We start from the raw sequence: 22,108 nt of genomic DNA, 5'->3' as shown, positions 1-22,108 counted from the left end.
ACAGAATGCGGCTTTTTCTTACCTTTACTAAATACACCTTGCATGCACCAATGTAATCAAATAACAGGTCATCAAATGTGCTGTAGTGACGATCTCCATAAACAGTACACATTGAGGGACAAGGATAGAAGGTACACTGAAACGAACCATGTTGGCACGTGCTTAAATAAAAAAAAAATGCTGTGAACATCACACATCATGAACAAGTAATTTCTGAAAAACATATACTGTAATAAATGCTTCTATTAGATCAAAGGTAGAAAGTAGTGATAAATCCACAAATTAAGAAGCTGGATTAGATTTGTTATACTTACTTGAGGTTCACCTGTTTGTGGCACATTGGTTACAGCTGAATGTTTGCCTGTGTTTTCAAATGTGAGAAAGTACAGTTGTGTAAAATCTTACCATAACAGTAGATGTCCTTCTCTTCATTGTAGAAATAAGAGACAACCAAAGGAATATCCACAGTAAGTGGATCCAGGTTACAAGAAAGACATCAAATAGAAAACATCTTCCATTTGGATAAGTAGGATTTCCTAGTAGTGGTTTTCCTGGCCTCTAGCAGGACCCGGACCACATCCTCAAAAAAAGGTGTCTGTAGGGGATCAAAACCCTATCACCCACAATGTCAGTTGAAGAGTGGACAGTTGGGGAAGGATGAGACACCACTTGTCTTGTGTTTATAGGTCCACCCTGTGAGGTTACTTGTGATGACTGCCCTTAGAAAGATGCAGAAGAAGGGAAGCAGTGCTGTCTGGGCCAAAAGGGAGTCACCAGCAAGATTTTGGGAGCATCCTGTTTTATCTTGAACAGGACTTTTGCAAATGAGAGGAAAGGGAGGGAAGACATAAAGAAACATCCCCTTTCAAGAAAAAGAGAAGGCATCCACCTTCCAGGTCAGACAGCATGGGACTGGCACAAAAAAGAGGAAGTTGTCTCTTCAGAGGAGAGGCAAATAGACCTACTTGAGGAGTATCCCACTGGTGGACAATGTCCAGAAACACATCCCTGTAAAGCATCCACTTGTGGATAACGTTATGGTTCTGCTCAGAGAATCTGCCACTATGTTCTAATCTCAGGGAATGTAAACTGCCTGAAAAGTCACATAATACTGGATAGCCGGCTCCCAAACTGGAAGGACTAGCCTGCATAGGATATAAGAACTTGTCCCCCTTTGCTTGTTGACATACCACATCACTGTGATATTGTTTGTAAGAATCTTGAGGGGTCCTGGAAGAAAAAAAAAAGTTTGAAGAGCTAGAGGTAGAGCTGTCATCTATTTGACATTTATGTGGTCTTTCTTTTGTTGAGGCAACCAAAGGTCCTCTACCGTAAGAGGACTGAAAGAGGTCCCCATCCCACATCCAAGGCATCTGTCAAAAGTTCCTGAGAGTGGACTGCAGGTTGAAAAAGAAGCCCTGGGTTGAGGGACAACTGATAAATGCACTACTGAAGTTCTCACTTGAGGCACTGAAGTAGAGGGACTAGAAAATCTAAAGGATGATAATGTTGAAGTCAAATTGACTTTAGAATCCACTGAAGTTTTGTCTTGTGGAGCTTGGCTAGAGGGAGCATAAGAATGGTAGAAACCATGCAACCCAGAGCTCTCAGAACTTCTCTGACTCTGACTGAATCCAGAGGAAGCAAGGACTGAAAGAAAGCAATGAGAGTTAAGGCCTTGGGAGGAGACAGGGATGCCAGCATTCGAACAGTCTGGATCCTTAAACCTAGAAAAACAAGATCCCGAGAAGGGGTCAAGAAAGTCTTTTTGAAATTTACAGTAAACCCCAGGCTCTGCAAGAGAGAAATGCTAAAGTGTAGATGCTGAAGTAAGATCTCTTGAAAGGAGGCCTGGATAAGCAGGTCATCCAGGTAGGGAAAGACCTATATCCCTGTGAGCCTGCAGTAAGCAATCATAGGTACAAGGCATTTGGTGAAGACCTTTGTAACAGTACAGAGGTCAAAGGGCAAAGCAGAGAACTGAAAATGCCAGGAAGCAACAGAGAAATGTAAAAACTTCTTGAAATAGGGTTGAATAAGAATGTGAAGATAAGCATCCTTGAGATCCAGGTAAACTAGAAAAGCCTGAGGAAGTAGCAGAGGAAACTGGGTGTAAAGGGATAGCATCCAAAAGGAAGGGACCTTCAAAAAGGTGTTTAGCTGTGAAAGATCCAGAATGGGTCTCCAGGTACCTTCTTTCCTGGGGACCAAGAACATTCTCGAGTAAAACTCCTTTGCTTTAAGGAGTTGGAACTTCTTGAATTGTTCCTTGAGCCAACAGCCCCTGAAGCACCTCTGGAAAAAAGGGCAGTTGATTCTGAGGAGGCTGAGGAATGCCCAAAAGTGAGGAAGAGATTTCCAAACAATGTAATAACCCTGGCAAATAACAGAATGAAACCAGGAATCTTGGGTGACCTTCACCCAAATAGGAAGAGACAGGGAAAGACACAGAGAAAGAGGAATGTGACTGAGAAGAACAGGATAGTCAGACAGTACCTGGTTTATCAGGAAAGGGAGGCTTTTGAATAGAAGGAGTTTGGTTAGCCTTAGCAAGGGGAGCCCTTCTACCACCATTTTTACCTTTTGGGGGAAGGTGAGACTGTCTATGAACAAAGGCAGGCTTATTAAGATAATTCTTCAGAAACCTAGGCACAGATTGAAACAAAAATGTTTCAACTCTGTAAGGTCTTGCTCTTTTCTTGGTGGGACTTAACTCTGCAGCAGTAGCACCAAACAAATGCTTATTATGCAGAGAAGTATCCATCAGGTTAACCTTGATAACATCAGATACAGGCTGAAATCTGAGACAGAAATACCTCCTCGAAACAGACTGAATCTGTCACCAGAGTGGTGGATGAATGCAAGGTAGTCCATGCAGCCTACTTCATTTTAGCCAAGGCCTTCGACACCATCTCCCACTCAGGGATAATTGATAAACTCACTAACCTAGGCATTAACCACTATGTCATAAGATAGGTTGCCAACTAGCTCATGGACAGAACCCACATGGTGAAAGTAGCGGACTCCAAATCTGACTACCGGGCAGTTACAACTGAAGTACCACAGGGATCTGTTCTGGGTCCTCTCCTGTTTAGCATCTACTTCTCTGAAGCTCAGGCCAACACAAAGGGACTCTGGTTAACCAAATTCATTAATAACTCCAAACTGGGAGCTGTTACTGATTCTCAAGCTGATGCAGATATCCTACAAAAAAGCCTCATGGTTAACCAAATTCATTACTGACTCCAAACTGGGAGCTATTACTGATTCTCAAGCTGATGCAGACATCCTAAAAAAAAGCCTCACAGACACCAACAATTGGTGCCAGAACCATGGTCTTAAGCTCAGTGCTAAAAAGTGCATTGTCATTCCCTTCAGGAAAAACACTGTGCCCATGAACTACCACATCGACGGTAGCCCACTTAACTCCCAAGGTGTGATAAGAGATCTAGGGACACAGGTAGATAGCAACTTCTCCTTCAACAACCATGTTGCCACTGTCATTACAAAGTCCTTCAATGTGGCACACCTCATTAAAAAAGGTTTCTCATTCAGGAAGAACGAAGTCATAATCCCTCTCTACTCATTCCTCATTAGACCCATTGTAGAGTACAATGCCCCATTTGGCATGTACCTCAATAGACACCTACAACAACTGGAGATGCCATAAAAATTCCTCACAAACAGGATCCTAGGACTCAAATGCATGCCCTATACAGAAAGACTCAAAAAACTACAGCTTTACTCCATCTCATATCACCTACTTAGAGGCAACCTCTGCTCGACATACAAAGCCATGTTTGACCCAGTGTTGCTAGACATGCTTCATCTGAAAAAGTGTCAATCTCTCTGTACCACATGCTCCAAGGACCTCAACCTCATTACCACAATAAACAGAACCTGCTGGAGGGACAGGTTCCGAACCCAGAGACTTCCCATACTCTGGAATAAACTCCCTATTCACGTCAGGCAGAGCACTATACTAGCCCTCTTCAAGAAAAATCTTGACGAGTGGATGGGTAACAGGAAATTCACCCTGGGAATCACTTCAACAGCCTTGCTCGATAGGGGCACAAAGAACTAATGTCCAGCAGCAGGATGACTGGGAATATTCTTGGGCTAGGCTTATACTGGCTCCAGGGCCATTAGCCTAGTGCTCACCTATGAACCTATGAAAAGCAGCAGCCATAGAAGAAGCATCAGCTGCATCATAGCTGAATTTAATGGAATGGTGAGCTACTTGGGAGGTTGTCCCAAGCAAAGCAAGTGCAGAGGCCTTCTCCTCAGAATCAGTGAGATCACAAATAGCCTGACAGGCCTGAGAGAGCATCATAGCTGAATTTAATGGAATGGTGAGCTACTTGGGAGGTTGTCCCAAGCAAAGCAAGTGCAGAGGCCTTCCCCTCAGAATCAGTGAGATCACAAATAGCCTGACAGGCCTGAGAGAGAAGATCCAAAACATACCTAGTCATGTGTGTCTGATAGTCAACAGCTCTAAAGGCGAGGGTAGCAGAAGTATACATTTTCTTACCCAGCCTCTCCATGATTCTGCTATCCTTATCAGAAGACAGCAATTTAGTGGAAGACAACAATTTGGAAGGCTTATCAAAAGTTAGAGACACCTCAAAGAGGTCAGAGAGATACTTATAAAGAAACTTGCACTCATCAAGTACTTTATAAATAACCTATCATTTTTTGGGGGGAACAAAGGTTGGGAGTCAGCAGCCTGAGAAGCAGTGGAAAAGGCATCCAGCAAAACAGCAAGAACAGGAGGAACAGTAGAGGAGTTAGGAGACTCCATTTTTAGAATCTCATAGTACCTCTTCTGAACATCAGACACCTGAGTACAGTCCCAATTGAAAAATTCCATCATTCAGAAACAGTATCATCAAAAGAAATCTCCTCTAAAGGAGAGTCAGGTCTGGTAGGCTCTTCTTCCTCAGAACCATAATCAAGTGGCAAAGAAATCTGGGAGGAATAACTCTTTATCAGAATCAGCATCATCCTCCTCAGAAGAATCCTGCTTCATGGGTCTCTTAAGAGGGGTAGAAGACCAGAGGGGAGCAGGAATAGAAGCACTCTTTGGTGGCTTGAAAGACTTAAGAGCATTAAACAGGCCTTGGCTGAAGTTTTGCCATTCACTCTGAGTGTCTTTTGGAGCAGGTGAAATATGTTTAGGTTTTGCTTCTTTTTGAGTGGGACATCAGCCTTAAAAAATTTAGGAGGCTCTGACCCCTGATGGCACACATTAATGGTGCTCAGAACCTTTTCCCTTACTAAAATTTGAGGAACACTTGTAGGTCTTTTAGTAATAACCAGCTGTGGTTTCCCTCTATACATTCAAGGAGAACATCTGCAAAATCGGCAGGGATGTGTCTGGTGTTAGGGTCCATACTGGCCTCTGAAGTGGTCACATCAGAAGAATCCAAGAAAGAAACCTGATGATCTTTTGGGCTTTCACCAGCCTCAAAAGTGACATCCAGTGGAGGCAGTACAGCTGAAGAACCAGACCGGACCTTCTTGGCCATTTTCTTCAGAGACAGCTGGCCCTTGAGCCAGGAAGATCCTTCCACTAGTATTATTAGCAAACAATTTAAGTTGTTGGTTTCACAGGAAAATTGCTATGGAAGAAAGCCAACTCTGCAACGTCTTAGGGACAAAGGACTGACGTATGATCTTGGGAAGTGCCTAAACAGAACGAACACTGCTCATGATGATCTTTGTGGGGAATCTGTCTCCTGCACTGCCATTACCCCTTGCTGGATAACAAAGAATACAACAACCAGATAACAAGCCAAATGTGAGATAATAAAATCAAAAAACCTCCAACAGGGCACTTATCTGAGAGTGGTAGAAACCAGCAGACCACCAAGCTTTCTGACCGATGATCGAAGATGGCATTTGTACTGGCAGCAAAGAAGTTCTGATGATGGTACAGCCAGACATCAACTTTATGCCCTACACCATGTGTGGGGAACATGCATGTGATGTACAGCGTACCCTTTACAACCAAAAGGCTTTGTTATACTGGCAAGATGTAGGGCTGCCTCTGTTAGGGGATCCCTACTGTAAAGAATACTGCAACACCGACATGTAAGGACATATTTGAATACACAGACTCTGTGTAAACATATTTTCTCTGAGTTTGGGCATACTTGAACACAGTGTATGTACAGTCCAGGGGGTTGAGGCAGAACGCACCTGCAAAGCAACTATGTTGTGAATATTCCTTGGCTGAGCAGTGAGTTAGTGGTACTCAAGTGATTCATGCTCAAACTAATAGGGTAGATCCATCCAGACATGTTTTGATCTGTAAGGTCTATGGGGTAGATCCTAATCAGAGGTGAGAATTCTGGACACTCTGAAAAATAAACTAGGATTCCAAGAAAGCACTGAAAAGCAGTAAACATCCATTTTTTAGGAGGCAGCTTATTCAAAATCTTACCAAAGGAGGTACAAAACACTGGGTTTTCAAAGAAATGGAAGGACATAGGAATATGGCTCAGGTGGTGAGTTGATTGTCTAAGGTTCTTAGTGGAATCCCTTTAATTTAAAAAACTTGGATAAGGATGACATGGGAATATGGGTCAGGTGGTGAGTTGGTTGTCTAAGGCTCTAAGTGGAATCCCTTTAATTTAAAAACTTGGATAAGGAGGACATGGGAATACTGCTCAGGTGGTGAGTTGATTGTCTAAGGCTCTAAGTGGAATCCCTTTAATTTATAAACTAAGATAAGGATAGGGAGTTGGGGCAGAAGAGGAGTTTATGATTCCAGCCATTATGCAGTACTGAGGTAATGATTATATTCAATTACTGGAGATAATGTATAAATAACCGTACTGGGCACTACTGATATGATTCTGTTATAAAGCTGTTTTAGTTGGCTTCAAAGTGGTGAAGTTAAGTTACTAAATAAATCAGTGGATTATACACATAGCTTTGGATATTAGTTTTTGCAATTGTATTGTGTTGTGTTGCGCTGCGAGTATAGTAACTGAAATTAAGTTAATTATGAAGGCTAATGCGAAGAATATTTTTACTTTATTTCATACTGTGCTAACTTTGGTGAAATTTTAGGGTTATGTAATTTGTGCTAAGCATGTCATATACTGTTTGTACTGGCCACATGTTTCTCAATTTTTTTGATATTCCAGGAGAATAATGGTGCAAAATTTCATTTTTTTTCTTTGTAGAGATGGTAATGGCTAGGGAAAGCTAAATGAAGAATGATGCAGCTTCATCTAGTTGAAGATAGGTGTTATAATATCAACTACTTTGAATAAAATAGAAAATTTAAAAAAAAATTAAAAAAAGTAATAATAAATTGAAGTACACCTATCTAGGATGTATGTTCCAAGAACTCTCTCTATTGTCAATAAACATATATTACAACCTCTAAAATTTAACTGCTAAAAATACCTAATAAAGATAGCTGACAAAAAACACAAAAACTGAAAAAATATTGCCACTATGTAGTCTATTTATTAGTTTGTTCATAACATTTTTAATCTTTTTATACATTTTTAATATTCTTAGTATCCATTTAAACAGCTTTAATAAAATTTGGACAAGCATTTTACATTATTTTTATTTCTCCTCATTAAATTGTTTAAGAATGTTTTTTTTACCTTGTAAGACTTAATTTATAGAAGGGTGTGTAACTAACTTATGACTGAATTTTGGGTAAAAGGATATTTAAACTGGTGGGATTCTTGACTGCTGTACATCTGATGAAGTCCATGCTTGGACAAAAATGTGAAATAGTTAAAGTGTTTATGGTGCATTAAAAGTGGTTTTCCTACATCTGGAGTCATGCCTGGTCATTCTACAGTGCTATTTGCTTGTTTACTGGTCACTGCACTTTGGTGTTGGTTGGCACTGGTTTTCCTTCAATTATTTTTGTTAACTGTTGGACACAGATGACTTCAATCAAGTTTCTGATATGGCGAGGTCGTCTGTCTGATACAGTGCCATCCAAATGTGAACTGAATGTATTTTTTTTGGATGCTTCTCATATTAATATGGTGATTTTTAATCCCTTAGAACTTTTTCCATCTGCCCACTATAGTCAAGTAGTGCTATTTGGCCTGCATTTGGATAGATAGTGCCAAAGAGCATGAGTGATATTGGTGAGTGAGGTGAGATAGTTGAATCCTTGATTGTTAAGATATGGACTTCACTTGTTTTAACTGTGGCACAGATTATATGATGGATGCACAGATAATACATTTTTATATTTGACAATATTTTACTACAGAACAATATAGAGCAGACGCACATGTTGTAATTGACTAAGTAAAGCTAGATCAGTATTTACTTCTTGAATTTGGGCAGTGTGATTCTAAGCTCCATTTGGTCTGAATGTGGTCTGAATGTGACATAAGCATATGAAGGTACCGAGGAACCAAAGGGTTAAAGTTTTTAGAGTGGGTTTTTCTTCCAATTAGTCACTCAGCCTTCTGATTGTGTAATAGATAACCTTGATAAAAGGAAGAGCAGTTTGGACTGTAGATAATATATATGGGAGCAAACTTTTATTCAGATATTTATATCCAAATTTGCAGTTGTAGATAAAAATATTACAACATGATGACCCAGGATGTCTTATGCTATTAGAACTTTAATAACCCCTTCATTGGTTTGAAAAACAAAATGTTAAAGAAATGTGTGTTTTAATTATTCAATCAAATGCATTTTCAAATGTAATTGCTTACTTTCTACAGCTATCCCATTTACGCACTAATTACATATTGTCCTGTATGCTTTACATGAAAGAATTTGAAATAACTGATTTTTGTGTGTTTATTTACACTTATTTATTGCATATTTATTAGGTTGTCCTACATAACTATAGCAGTTTTAATGGGGAAACCTGTGCAGAACTGTAAATACAAATAAAAAATAAAAGCATGAGAAAAATGGCATAGCAACTCAGCACATTAATGTACATTTGTCCAGTTATGAATAGTACAGTCGCGTTCAGCTTACATAATTAGATAACCAGGCAGAATGTAAATAGATCAACAATGGAAATGAGCAATTCATTTATATTCTATGTATTAATTTATGTATTTACATTTGTTAACTGGATATCCAGCAGTAGTGGTGGTGCTGCGGTAGTGTTGTCGCCTCACAGCAAGAGGTTGTTGCGTTCAGTTCTCAGCTAGAGCGTCTTCTGTGTGGAGGCATGCGTGAATGGGCATGCCTTCATAGAAGGTTGTGCATCAGGGCTGGTAACTCGGCACCTAAAAATCCACTACCAAACATTAGCGGACCGGAGTTCTGCTGTGGCAACCCCTAACCAGGATAAGCCGAAAGACACAACAACAACATTTGTTAACTGGATAAGTGAATTGGTCCAAAAACACTTTATAAACACGATCTTGTCACTATTTTTGCATTGAATACAAATGTATTTGATGGTTGTAGAGTGAATAAATAAAAACATTTTAATGGTTAAACACAATGTTTGGAATTCATGATGTTAGAAAATAAAGACAGTGAGCGACCCTAAAGAAGTTTTATGGTGGAAAAAAAGAAGTCTTATACCTGGGACAGAGATGGAAATCTGGCACAGAAGTGTAAACTGAAAGTGCAAAAAACATTTTGCCAACCCTGCTCATTTTTTTGTGAAAAGCATCCAGGTTGAAGTGGGTCTAAGGAAATTTGAAACAGGCATAAACAAAATGATTTTGAGTATGGCAGCAGTAAATGTTAAAAGTCTAAATTAAAATGTAGTTAGTCATGAAGTACACCTATTCCTAGAGGACAATGATATCTGCACTGTTAAAGAAATGAGAAACCTAGTTCAAGGGCCAGTTTGGGGGAATAGTATATTTGTGGGAAGAGTGATAGAGTCTCTTTCTTCATAAATGGTAATCATAAATCCAGACTAGAATCCAGGCAAGATGCGAAAGAATATACCAGAGAATATACCAGTGATAAAATGAATATCAAAAACAATAATATTAAGTTAATTGACTTGTACCATATGCCTTTCTTGACTCCTAATGAACAAGAGGAATTCCTAGAAAAATTGTATGGTATAAACATAACCAATAAAACAGTATCTAAATTTCAACTGGTCAAACTGTCATCCAAATTATATACATATTGCCCGTTGGTCCAGCTCTTGGTTTCTAACCAGTCCCAGAACATACTGCTTTAATCTAGTGACTATTATATGAATGTCTCTTTTGTGCAAAAAAAAAAAAATGTATTATTATTTTTCCGAGCTGCAATGAGCACAAGATGTTATTGTTAGTACCAATTAAAAACAGATAATATAGTGAGTATGATACAGATTCAAGCAAATGCTTCAAACTTCTACATACACTTTTAAATTTGGTAAGCAAACAACTTTTTAAACCTGCATGACATATACTGTGCAGTTAAATACATATGTAAATTTCTGTAACAACATGAAAGTTGATATATATATGTGTGTGTGTGTGTGTGTGTGTGTGTGTGTGTGTGCGCGTGTGCGCGTGCGTGTATAAATCCTTGTCTTATCATATTCTACCATTTTCATCCATATAAAAAATGTATGATGGCAAGTACATAATCTAAGAGTTCACTCGTATAATAATGTTTTGCTCTGGCATTTATATTTAAAATAGATGAACTGAAATAAACTAATCAATAATTTTGGTCTTCAATTTAAAACATTTTATTAAAAGTCAAAATATTAAAAAATTATTCTGGTGGTGAAAAGGTCTCTTTTTAACTGCAAATAATGGTATTATACTAATTATTTCTACCAGTCTATAAATTAAAATAGGATTTACCCAAGAACACAGTGGTCTTCTCGCAAGGATGAAGACTGAAAGGGTTGATTTGACCTGGAGGAAGTAAATCCTGCTTCACCCATACTTAGACAGTAATTATTGACATTATACAATGAAGCTGTTTTGTAAAGACATTTTCTCTTTTGTAAAAAAAAAGTGCATAATGCCTTCTTTACTTTGACTGATTTCTCCATAAGTGCTAAGAAATGAAGACTCCATTAGTACACAAAGGGCACATACAAATTTCTATATCTGGTCACTTCCAGTGAAGATATATTTGCAGTTTATTTCACTAAGCTGTTACATTAAGCAATTGTGACTATTTTGTTAAATTGAGAATAAAAGATATTGGTTTGCGGTAGAAATGGAATTATTTTAAATATTTTAATATGTGTATTTCACATACATGGTGCTGGTATACCACTGGCAATAAGTCTGAACTGCTTAAACTGTCTGTTGAATGAATATTTTTGGTGCAAATATTTGTAGCTTGCCATCACTAAAAAGATACAGTTTTCCAGTCGAGTAATCCTAATTCCAAGGTATTTTCAGAATTGTGTATAATATGTGAAACACACAAAAGACTTGGCAATTCTTCCTACACAAACATGATAGCCATCCATCCATCCATCCATCCATCCATCCATCCATCCGTCCATCCATCCACAACCCCTTTTTCCCATTTTTGCACATGAGGTCGGGGTGTCACCTCAATAGTGACAATCATGTAGAGCCACAGTTCACACTGCAGTTAGTAATAAACAGATCAAGTTGAACAATTTAGAGGATATAGATCAAAAAATAAAAACATAGATCTACTGAGCTAAATGCATACCAGGTATGGCATGGAGAAGTCACTTGGTCTCCTGGAAAATATTCTTTTGCTTTCCACGAACAGGGACATTCTTCAGGTAGGAAGCATTCATCTCCATGTTTTACAAGGCTGACCAAGAGAACAGAGTTAAAATGAGGTTACATTTCTGTTACTTTTAAACATTTGCATCACCCCCACCACTCTGAATAAAAATAAGCATATACTATAATGCATGGATCTTGCTTCTTCTGGAAACTTGCTGCTGAAAAAAAAGTGACTAAGCTCTACTGCTTGAGTAGAAGATCATTAACAACTTTTATTTGCCTGGAGTGAAGCCTAAGTCCTCTGAACAGAAAGGATTATTTCCAAATGTAAAAGATTTCTGCTAGCTGGAATTTATTTATGTATCTAACTTTTTTATTAAACAGAAAAATGACACATCGTTTGTAAAGAGGAACAACAAGTGGTATCTCATCATAACAACATGTTTGCTCTTATGATTAGTATCCATTAACATTATCTCTTAAGCTATGATAATCCTAAACACCTAGCCACTTCATGAATCAGTAACTCTGCAAGTCTGGTACTCATACACTATCCCTTTTTTATCCGAGTGAAAGTGATTGTCTTCAAAGTCTCATGAGATTTCAGAGTATGAATAGAAAATGACGATAGTATCTACTTCATAAAGTTAAAGAGGCAATAGAAATTAAGGATCTGGTAAATACGTTTGTTTTAAGAAAATACAGGAATTTTGAGACTTCTATTTTGAATTTTGTCAGTGTATGTCATATTTCAGAGAGCTATGGCACAGAAAACCAAAAGGCCTGCTGTTGTTGTTAATTCAACTACTGACGTACTAGAAAGGTGTCAGGAAAAAACAATAACATGACTGATGGTAAGGCTGATTGATTTGCTGAAAAGGATGAAAAAGAAAAAGCCTTAAGCTAACCATAAGCAAATAGCAAATGCAAAATTAAAATTAGTATCAAACAGCTGAGATCTTAGTCATGCCCTATCATCTGAGAAAGTATATCTTAGTCATACTGTATTATCTGAGAAAGTATATCTTAGTCATACCGTATTATCTGAGAAAGTATATCTTAGTCATACCGTACTATCTGAGAAAGTATATCTTAGTCATACCGTACTATCTGAGAAAGTATATCTTAGTCATACCGTACTATCTGAGAAAGTATATCTTAGTCATACCGTATTATCTGAGAAAGTATATCTTAGTCATACCGTATTATCTGAGAAAGTATATCTTAGTCATACCGTATTATCTGAGAAGGTATATCTTAGTCATACCGTATTATCTGAGAAAGTATATCTTAGTCATACCGTATTATCTGAGAAAGTATAAGCATTGTAATAAAAATACAAATGCTGCCAATCAAAGGCAAACAAGCTCCCATGAAATCCCTTGGAATAATGGAGAATCACTGAAGCTATATTTTGAATGTGCTGGAAATAAGCTTAACATAAAATGACTGGAAAATGAAAGGGAAATGTGCAGAACAAGAAAATCCTTTGGTATGTGCACATTAAGGTATTTTGGTGTAAAGAATTCATTCAGATGACAAATGTCAGAAAGGAGGAAACCACTGCAGTGATTCTGTAAGGTGGTGAATTAATTACAAATGGGCTAAAATTGTTTATAGAATTCTAGAAAAGATATGCCCAAATAGAAAAAAGCAGCAGTTTCCTCACATAGTATAGTAGACATGCTTATAAAATAATTAGATACCAATTAGATAATCTCACAGTTAACTATGACAAAAGAGAAGCTTAAAGAATCATAGATGCTGGGAAATAACATTCATAGTGGCCATACGATTGGAGATTTGGGCTTAGAGATACCATGCAGGTTGTATTAGGACTTTGGGTGAGTTGTGTGGTAGGACAAACAGGCCAAATGGAGATCAAGGATGCCTTTGATGTCAGAGGTACTCACATCTCATAGCAGTGGGTGTGATTAGGCCATACAAAGGAGGATTCTCTATGCCTGTGTGCTTGACTTTTCTGTGCTTAACTATCACCAAAGAAATAAAGGAGGACCAAGCAATAGTGGGGCTCAATTGTAACGAGGAAGAGGGGTATATATATATATATATATATATATATATATATATATATATATATATACACACACACACACACACACACGTGTGTGTGTGTGTGTGTGTGTGTGTGTGTGTGTTTTTATAACTACTTCCTTAAAGCAATAACTGTTAAAGGTCAAGCTGTTAACTAATTTAATATTGTTAAAAATGAAAGAATGATCCCATTGCATTGTACTTCATTACTTACATACCTTTCTTCAGATAGATCTCTTTGATATGCATCTGATTCAATTTCATTTTCACAATTAATTACTTATAACTGTATTACGTACATAGCTTACAGTTTCCATTGTGCACATAATATACAGGTATTTACTTATTTCTTCCAAGGGATATCCACTTACATTACTCACAAAGTTCCCTTCTGAAGAATTTCCATCACGTTCAGAAAAGAACCATCATCACATGTTTATGGGAGACTGACATAATAACACTAAGGAGGTTTGAGGTTTTATTCAAGCTGGTTAAGTAAGCAGTTTTTTCCCACCACTAGGGTTCAACTCTGCAGCATTTAAATGACTTTGGTTAATGCAGTGTTACATGTTATGTGCAAGTCCACCTAGCTTTGGCCAAATAAAGATTTTCACGTGTTAGGTAACACATAATGTGGATAGTTCTGCCTATAGGAGGAACGTTTGGTTCAGCACCCTCCCCATCTGGCATTAAGTGCTGCACTGTTCAGTCAGTCACCCTCCACCCCTAGCACTGAGCTGTGTACTGAAAATGATGCTACTAGGTCAGCTCAAGCAAGCAGCTACTGATGCAGCCTTTTTTGCAGACTAAAGCAGAGAACTCTGGCTGTAATTAAGGCCTGCTGATAAGGAAATAAAGCTGGTTCTCTTCAAAGAAAACATTCTGAATTAGTTTTTGAGGGCTCACAGGGTTAGGAAAAACCCTACTTCCCTCCACAGTTGCCCTTTACTCACCTTCCCTATTACCATACCTTCCCACCCTTACATTGTTTCCTTTACAGTAACAATGTTCACCTCTAATGCTAAAGGCCAATCACACTTTGACTGCATCATTTCCATTATAGACCTCACTAAATTAACTGAAAACACTGACGACTAGGAATCTTTTCTCTCATTCCTACTGCCTATTCTCAAACATAATACCTTAATAAGATAAGTTCTCCTAATTCAATAATATCACTCGGAACTAACAATGCCTGTAACTCAAAGTTTTGTTCTCTCATTTTCTCTTCCCATCTTACCTCTCCTATTTTCCAAATTACATAGGTTTCATGTCAGAGCTACTTGCCTCCAGATTCATGTCACTTGACATCTACAAAGAAGATTGACATTCCAGTATGATGGGGAAAAGGTTTTATCCATATCCTTCTTGTTCCAGTAAATTCCTCACATTCAAACAATGAAAATAGTGGTACATATAAGCAAACCACCCTTTCAGTCTTTCTAAACAAAATCACTTGAGGTGCAATTGTTTAGGTGAATCTGGGAGACTGATAACAAAAACTGCTGCTCAATACAAAAACACTTTCCCGTTGGCTACATGAAGCATGGAATCTGAATAATAAATAGTCACATAAACATCACTAAATAAAACCAAATTATTGCAGTAAGTGAAAACTGGTTAAAAGGCAACTCCTGGATATCCTTATCGTACTACAAAACTCAACAGAATTCATGGACAACAGACCAGGAAGATGACTGGATGGGGTGTGGTGTTATTTACAGGCAAACTAGACTTTTTCCTGTATTAGTTGTTGAAAGTGATGCCTCACCAGTCTCATTCGCAAACTGGGTTATTACAGACATCACAGTGGGTAGACAAGCTAGACTGTTCCTAGCTGTAATATATATTTTATCCCATCTTTTCTGTCTCTGTCTCTGTCTCTCTCTCTCTCTCTCTCTCTCTCTCTCTGTCTCTCCTTGATCCTGGCAACAACTGAAGCTTCTGCACAGTATGTTAAACATCAAAATGTAATTATTCCAGCTGATATAAATACATCTGGCAAAGACAACATGAAGTGTGTTTTGTTAGCCTAGCAATTCCCCTAATTTAACCCAAATGAAGAGGGACTCTCTTCTAACCCACATAATAATTACCTTATTAGCTATTATAATGATAACAGAACAATGTACTCTATTCAAATTCTCCCAAAAATGCATTAGTAACTATACATCAATGACAGCCATTTGGTCAGTTATACATCAAAGACTGCTCATACAGATAGTAGTTAAAGAACTTTTCCTTAATCTGCCAATAACAAAGTTCTTGATAAACTTTAGAATCTAAGTAGACTTCTCTTTATAACTATACAGACCTCACCTCTGCCCTTTCCATCTTTTATAACCTAACTACCCATATTCAAAATAAACCATAATGCACTCAAGAAATTTAGGTTTCAGGGACAACAAGTCTCAACTCTAGATTAAAACAGCAAATGAAAGATAGGGCTAGATTCTGGCATACATGGAAGGCAGATGCTTCTAACATGCATAGGAGAGAATATTAAATGCTTAAGGAAAAGTTATGAATAGATATCAATGAGGCAAAGCACAATATAGTAAGATAATTTAACCCATCAACCCTGGTCAACTCAAATAATTTTGTGGATGGTGGATATTAAGGCAGTATCCAGAGATATGATTTTGACTAAGTAGGTGTATTTTAGAAAAGTCAGTGATGAAATACTTAAAAAACAATTAAAGGCAACATTGCCTCAATAATGCCCCCGCCATCCCTTTTTGCTTATTGTCTCAGCACCACATACCCATCTGCATAGGTATCTATAACAGTCTGTTTCTATTTTAATAAACACAAGAAAACCACAGTGGAGGAACTTCCAGAAAAAAATATAATTCAGAAATAACATTAAATTCCACATCATTCATCCCCAAATTTTACACTGAGGTAGATTTATTTTTAGTAAACCACTTACCTTTACTGATGACCTCACTCTAACCACAGGAGAAATTTAATTTAGCCTTAAATATGCCTGAACAGTTTGCTTAATAAAAGTGGTAGCACCAGCAGCTGGCACTGATTTCCCTCCTCAACCTTGTCAACGTTCTTATTCATCCAAAATTCATCAATACACCCCTGTCTCCTACCGTGGACACCCCTCCCCATTGGGATACCCCTCACTTTCATCTCCACCTTTCTTAATGCCTCCAAAGCATATCCTCTGCTTGACAACCTGTTTGTAACTTTATTAAGCTCATCATCTAACTGTTCTTTGTTAAATGCATTATTAAAAATATGCTTAAACTTACCATAAGGTAGGGACTCCAAAAGATGTAGAGGGTGCATACTATCCCCACAAAGGAAATTATTCACCACAGTTTATTTGAAATAGGGCCTGAAAGACACCTTACTATCAACCCCTACATAATATTCAATGTCAAGAAACTGCATAATTTTGTTGTGAGTCTTATGTGTGAATTTCAATCCACATATATTCTGATGTGACCCCTCCATGAACCTATTAAAGTTACTCACATCACCCTTGCAAATGAAAATCAAATCATCTGTGTAACGCCTGAAAATGACCACATGCTTGGAATAAAAACTGCTGTTGTAAATATATAAATTTTCAAAAAAAAACATGAAAATAATGGCATAAGAGGGGCAAAAGATTCCCCCATTGTTCTGCCCTCCTTTTGCAAAAAATTGATTTCTCAAACATGAAATAATAGTGAGAAAGGGCGAATTCCAATAGCTGCAACAAAAAACTCATCCTTGGGCCCTCACCTATGATCTTTCCTACCGCTTCCAAGCCCCATATTTTGCTGATGCTGGTATACAAGGATCTGACATCCACACTGGCCCAATAAAAGTTCTTTTCCCATTGCATTCCCCCACACCAGATCGGAAAATTCCTTACTATTACTAATGTGATGGAATTTTAACCAGATATGCTTTTAAATGGGCATCCAAAAACAAACCCACATTCTGCAAATATGCACCTACCCCAGATGCAATGAGCCTGCCTGGGGGGGTTTCTTACATCTTTATGGACCTTAGGTTTTGCAAAACCCTAGCATCTTTAGAATGTTTGATATATAATATCTTGATATCATTAGGGCAGAGAAGACCCAGTTGTTTCCCCCTCTCTAATAACTCCAGTAGAGCACAATTGTATTCAATAATGGGTTTTTTGTTTAACCTCTGATAGACATTACTTTCCTGTAATAAATCTTCAATCATCTTGTTATAACCACATCTGGACATGATAACCCAGTTACCCCTCTTGAACAAAAACATAATCTTCACTCAAATCACATATCATTTGTAATGCTTTCCACTCATTTTTACTTAAATTATACACCTTTCTACACTTGGAAAAACTTACATAATCCTGCTCAATTTGCTTACACAACACCCTCTCAAATGTATTTATAGCTATAGATGTTCTTGAAGGGTTAAACGTTTTTTGTTTTTTTTTGATACATGGGGTATGGTGTATTTTTTCTTAATTAAGAAATTGGATTTAATTAAAGTGTTCATTGTTTAATTTTAATTTTTGTATATAAAAAAAGAGTCTGTCTTGAGTAATGGAATTGTTTCCTGGAAGACAAACAGCTGAGGTACTAAGCACATCAGTAAAGTTCTGACAGCTTTAGATTGTGGTGCCAGTATGTTTTATTGTTGTCTTGGGTAAACCAAACCTGTGAGAAAAATGTTCTAAATAGCAGATAAAACAGGAGGGACTTTATTAGATGGGGAATAACCAGCTCTCAAAATCAAAACAATTTGCTGGGAAATGGGAATTTAATTTTAAGCCCACTGGGGGAAAAATTCTTGTTTTAGATAAAGCTTCAGAAAAAGAAAGGTATTCTGAAGCAACACTTTTTTTAGAATCAGAATCTTCATGTTGATGAGAAAATGCTGCAGCACAACATTCCCCCCAATCCCTGCTCTTCTGACTTAAAATCAGATTCAGAAAGGAAGGCAACTCATTTTCTTTTCTGGAGAGGAAGTAGGTTATGTAAAAGCAGAAATTAACTCCCTAGCAAATCCCAGCAAAACGTCCACTGAAACAGATAGGAAAAGTTGATATTTTTTTACTTTTTGTTTTCTTTTTCTAGGGAACTTCCTGGAAATGGACCAACTCGGGGCAGGCACACTATCCTAGGGTTATAGCTCTCTCTCTCCCAGCTATGCCATTGGGTCTATATTACATTATCGAAGTTTCAAAACTTCGAATCTGATACAGTTGACACCATATAATCGAAGTTTTGAAACATCAAAAATGTAATAAAACGCAACAACCTACAAAAACAAACCATTTAAACACTCTAACCAGGAGGGCAAGCCCCACACCACCCCGCTACTTAAATATACCAACTCCGAGATTGCACTACGATGCAGAAAAAGGGAAATCTTCTCTTTCCACGCTGTACGGAGATCTCTGTTAAAAGATTGAAAGTCTCAAAACTTCAACCATATGGTGTCAATCATATCAGATTCGAAGTTTTGAAACTTCGATCTTCTGATATAGACCCTATGCCATAGAGCTTCAAACACTACTTCCCTGAGACTGACAACAGAGGTTCTACACATCCATTGAGAACATAATATCCTCCCAGTCCTTAGTGGCTGTAGATGCTGCACTAGAGGCAGCATGGGAAAATGATTAGTGGTCCATGGATCCAAAATTGTCCACAGCAGAGTCACATCTTAGTGACTGAGGTAAAACCAGACCTGGTTTGACACCTAAAGACTTCATAACAACTTTGTTCTTCTATGGATGAGGGAAGGAATAACCGAGGTGTCCAGTAACTACTGCACAGGACCAGGGAAGAAAGAAGCCTGTAAGCTAGGTAGCAGAAATTCAAGGAGTCAGTAAATCTCAAAAGAAAGGTTCTGAAGTAAACAATGCAATCAGTAGATATCATCCATGCTTCTCAAATGTCCAGATTTTTGCCTCATATTTTTGGTCTATTCCTCATAAAATTTGTGGTTTTCTGGCAAACCACTGGGATGATCTGAGGATTGAAGTAATTAAATAATGGCATACATTTGAGTTTCAGACTTCAAATCTTTCAAAAATGTATTACAGAAATCATGTTACTCTAGCAACTTTCTAAGTTTGTAAGAGTAGTATTTAAAATCTGTATTTTTGGGCTTTTGTCCTCCCATTTTGTCAGGCTGTGTCCAGATTTCTTGCATTAAAAGGCTGAGGAATAATATTATCCAGTTTAATGCAAGGGTAGAAAATTCTGTTGATAATAAGAAATGTATGTATAATCAGAAGAAAACTGCTTCTGGGTGGCCTTTGTGCCTAAGCATATGATTATCTGAAGTTATGAGTGAAGCTTTCTTCTGTGATCTACGACATCTGGAATATTTATCAGGATTTTTGGTCTTGCTTTGGGGAAAGTTCTTTTGGAACATGGTATGACTTGGAGACACAGTTTTAGCAGTCTCTCTTTCTACAATTCTTAACTATCACATTTATCAAAATCTCTTTTTTCTTACAAATGGAATGCCTGTGACACTTCTTATTCTTTGTTCTAAAAATCTGACTTTTACATATTTGCAAATGTCTGTGGTATCTTCTCTATAACTACATAGCATTTTGGGTCAGCTGCCTTATGAATGAATACAGTTTCAGGATGCAGACTGTCTGATGGCTTTTGCATCTTTCTTTATCTCCAAGGTATACATCTGGTAGTCTTGTGTAGTTTCCCCATAGTCTTGTTTTTACTACTGCTAACTGTTGGTTTCTTTCTAGCATTGTCTGGCATCAGAGAACACTAGGTATTTTGGGGCAATGTAGCAGCTGCCTCCCACCTACCAAAAACTCTTTACAGCTACATCACAAGAATTCAGTACATAAGAGGTACAGCTATTTACCGAACATTGAGACCAACTTCTTACCTCGGAATTAATTTGAAAAACACATCAAAAAAGCATGTCCACTAAACTAATTTATGCTGACATTATTAACAGAATACTGGTTAAGTCTGCTAGCCTGATGAAGAATCTTCAGCCATGAATTCACAAAGAAACACACCAACCTTCACCCTGCAAATCCAGAGCCAACACCCATACCTGTAAGAGTTATAAGTGTGCAGACACCAAGCCCTTAAGGCCCACTGAGACAGCAACTACCCACACTAATGTTTCGGTAATAGGTGACTCTTGTCAGGCATACAGACATCACCCTCCTCAGGCTGGATGCAAATAGGGTAACAGATAGCTGTCTTTACTGAATGAGGATGTGGAATGTCAGAAGGAATCTTAAAATGTCCCGTACTAACAAATATGTTTATGGTGTGATTGCTGCCCACATGGGGGTGAATAACCTTAGGCACTCCAACCAAACCAAAAAAACATTCAGAAGGATATGACTGTGCTTGCTAAATATGTATCCAAGGCAGAAAACACAATGGTCTTGAGAGGTATGTCGCCATCACCCAGAATGATGCTGAGATTCAAAGACAAGATAATTAGCTTAATTAATTGGTTATGTAGGTGGTATCACTCAAGAGGAGCCAGGATTGTCAATCTGAGATAAAATGACTGCCAAGCCTTCCTACTTTGCCAGGGTTGATCTGCACCTCTCTTACCAAGACCTTGCATTCTGGATAAAGTTTCTTTTGCCATCCCCACAATACCTTTTTTAGGCACAGTTCATACGCATGATATTTCACCCTAGGAAATCTTAATTTGGAGCACATTACATTGGTTTTACGCGATGCCAAAAGACTAATAAAAATGCCCAAATTTGATGCTCTCCTATGACTTGAACACATTCATATATATCTATTTACAGAGTCATGGTTTCAAAACAATTAAAGTATTCCCTCTGTTTCTGGGTTTAGGGCTATCATATCTTCAGACCTCTGGGAAATGTGCAGGAATATCAGTATTCAGTGAAGGATATACCCACCTCATGACAAATTCCACGGGCCACCAAATTTGAACTCCTAAATGTCCAAATCACACTAAACAAAATTAATTGCCACTTTGTAGATAGCTATAGAGCACCCTGTATGTCCATTTCTGATAAATACAGCTATATTAACACCTTAGCTGAAATTCCTATTTAGCCCAACATCTTTCTACTGGAGGACTTCAACTATCCATCAATAAAGTGACTGCACTGCACTGAAGTTGGAAGGCTGAACAGTTTCATGCCATTATTAATGCTAAATCCATTGTGGAATTAATCAGACATGTTACTAAGAGCCCCAATATCCTTGATCTTAACCTCACAAATATGGATATGTTTGCTCACCTTCAATGTATCATCTTCCTTTGTTAAATCAGACCATAAATCAGTGATCATTTCCTTTAAAACTGGTGGCACGTCACCTACAAATACCTCTGTGTTTAGGGGCTTCTTAAAAGCAAACCTACTTTAGTTACTTAAGGAACTAAACACACTTCACTACAATTTCTCCCCA

General features: G+C 37.8%; 1 protein-coding gene across 2 annotated transcripts in view; it reads right to left on the bottom strand.

Annotated features, from left to right (window-relative positions):
• Positions 1 to 22,108, bottom strand: part of OTOG (otogelin) — a 2,079,396-nt gene that overhangs the window by 926,871 nt on the left and 1,130,417 nt on the right. For both annotated transcript variants that reach the window (XM_044082876.1, XM_044082877.1), the window contains exons 24-25: positions 11,623 to 11,730; positions 23 to 161 (exon numbers count right to left, since the gene is read on the bottom strand). In XM_044082876.1, the coding sequence (XP_043938811.1) occupies positions 23 to 161; positions 11,623 to 11,730 (247 nt within the window). The remainder of the gene's footprint in view (positions 1 to 22; positions 162 to 11,622; positions 11,731 to 22,108) is intronic.

This window comes from Protopterus annectens, chromosome 9.part0, assembly GCF_019279795.1.
Source record: "Protopterus annectens isolate FY-2018-M chromosome 9.part0, PAN1.0, whole genome shotgun sequence".
Taxonomy (NCBI): domain Eukaryota; kingdom Metazoa; phylum Chordata; order Ceratodontiformes; family Protopteridae; genus Protopterus; species Protopterus annectens.
This window is presented reverse-complemented; position numbering and strand designations above follow the sequence as displayed.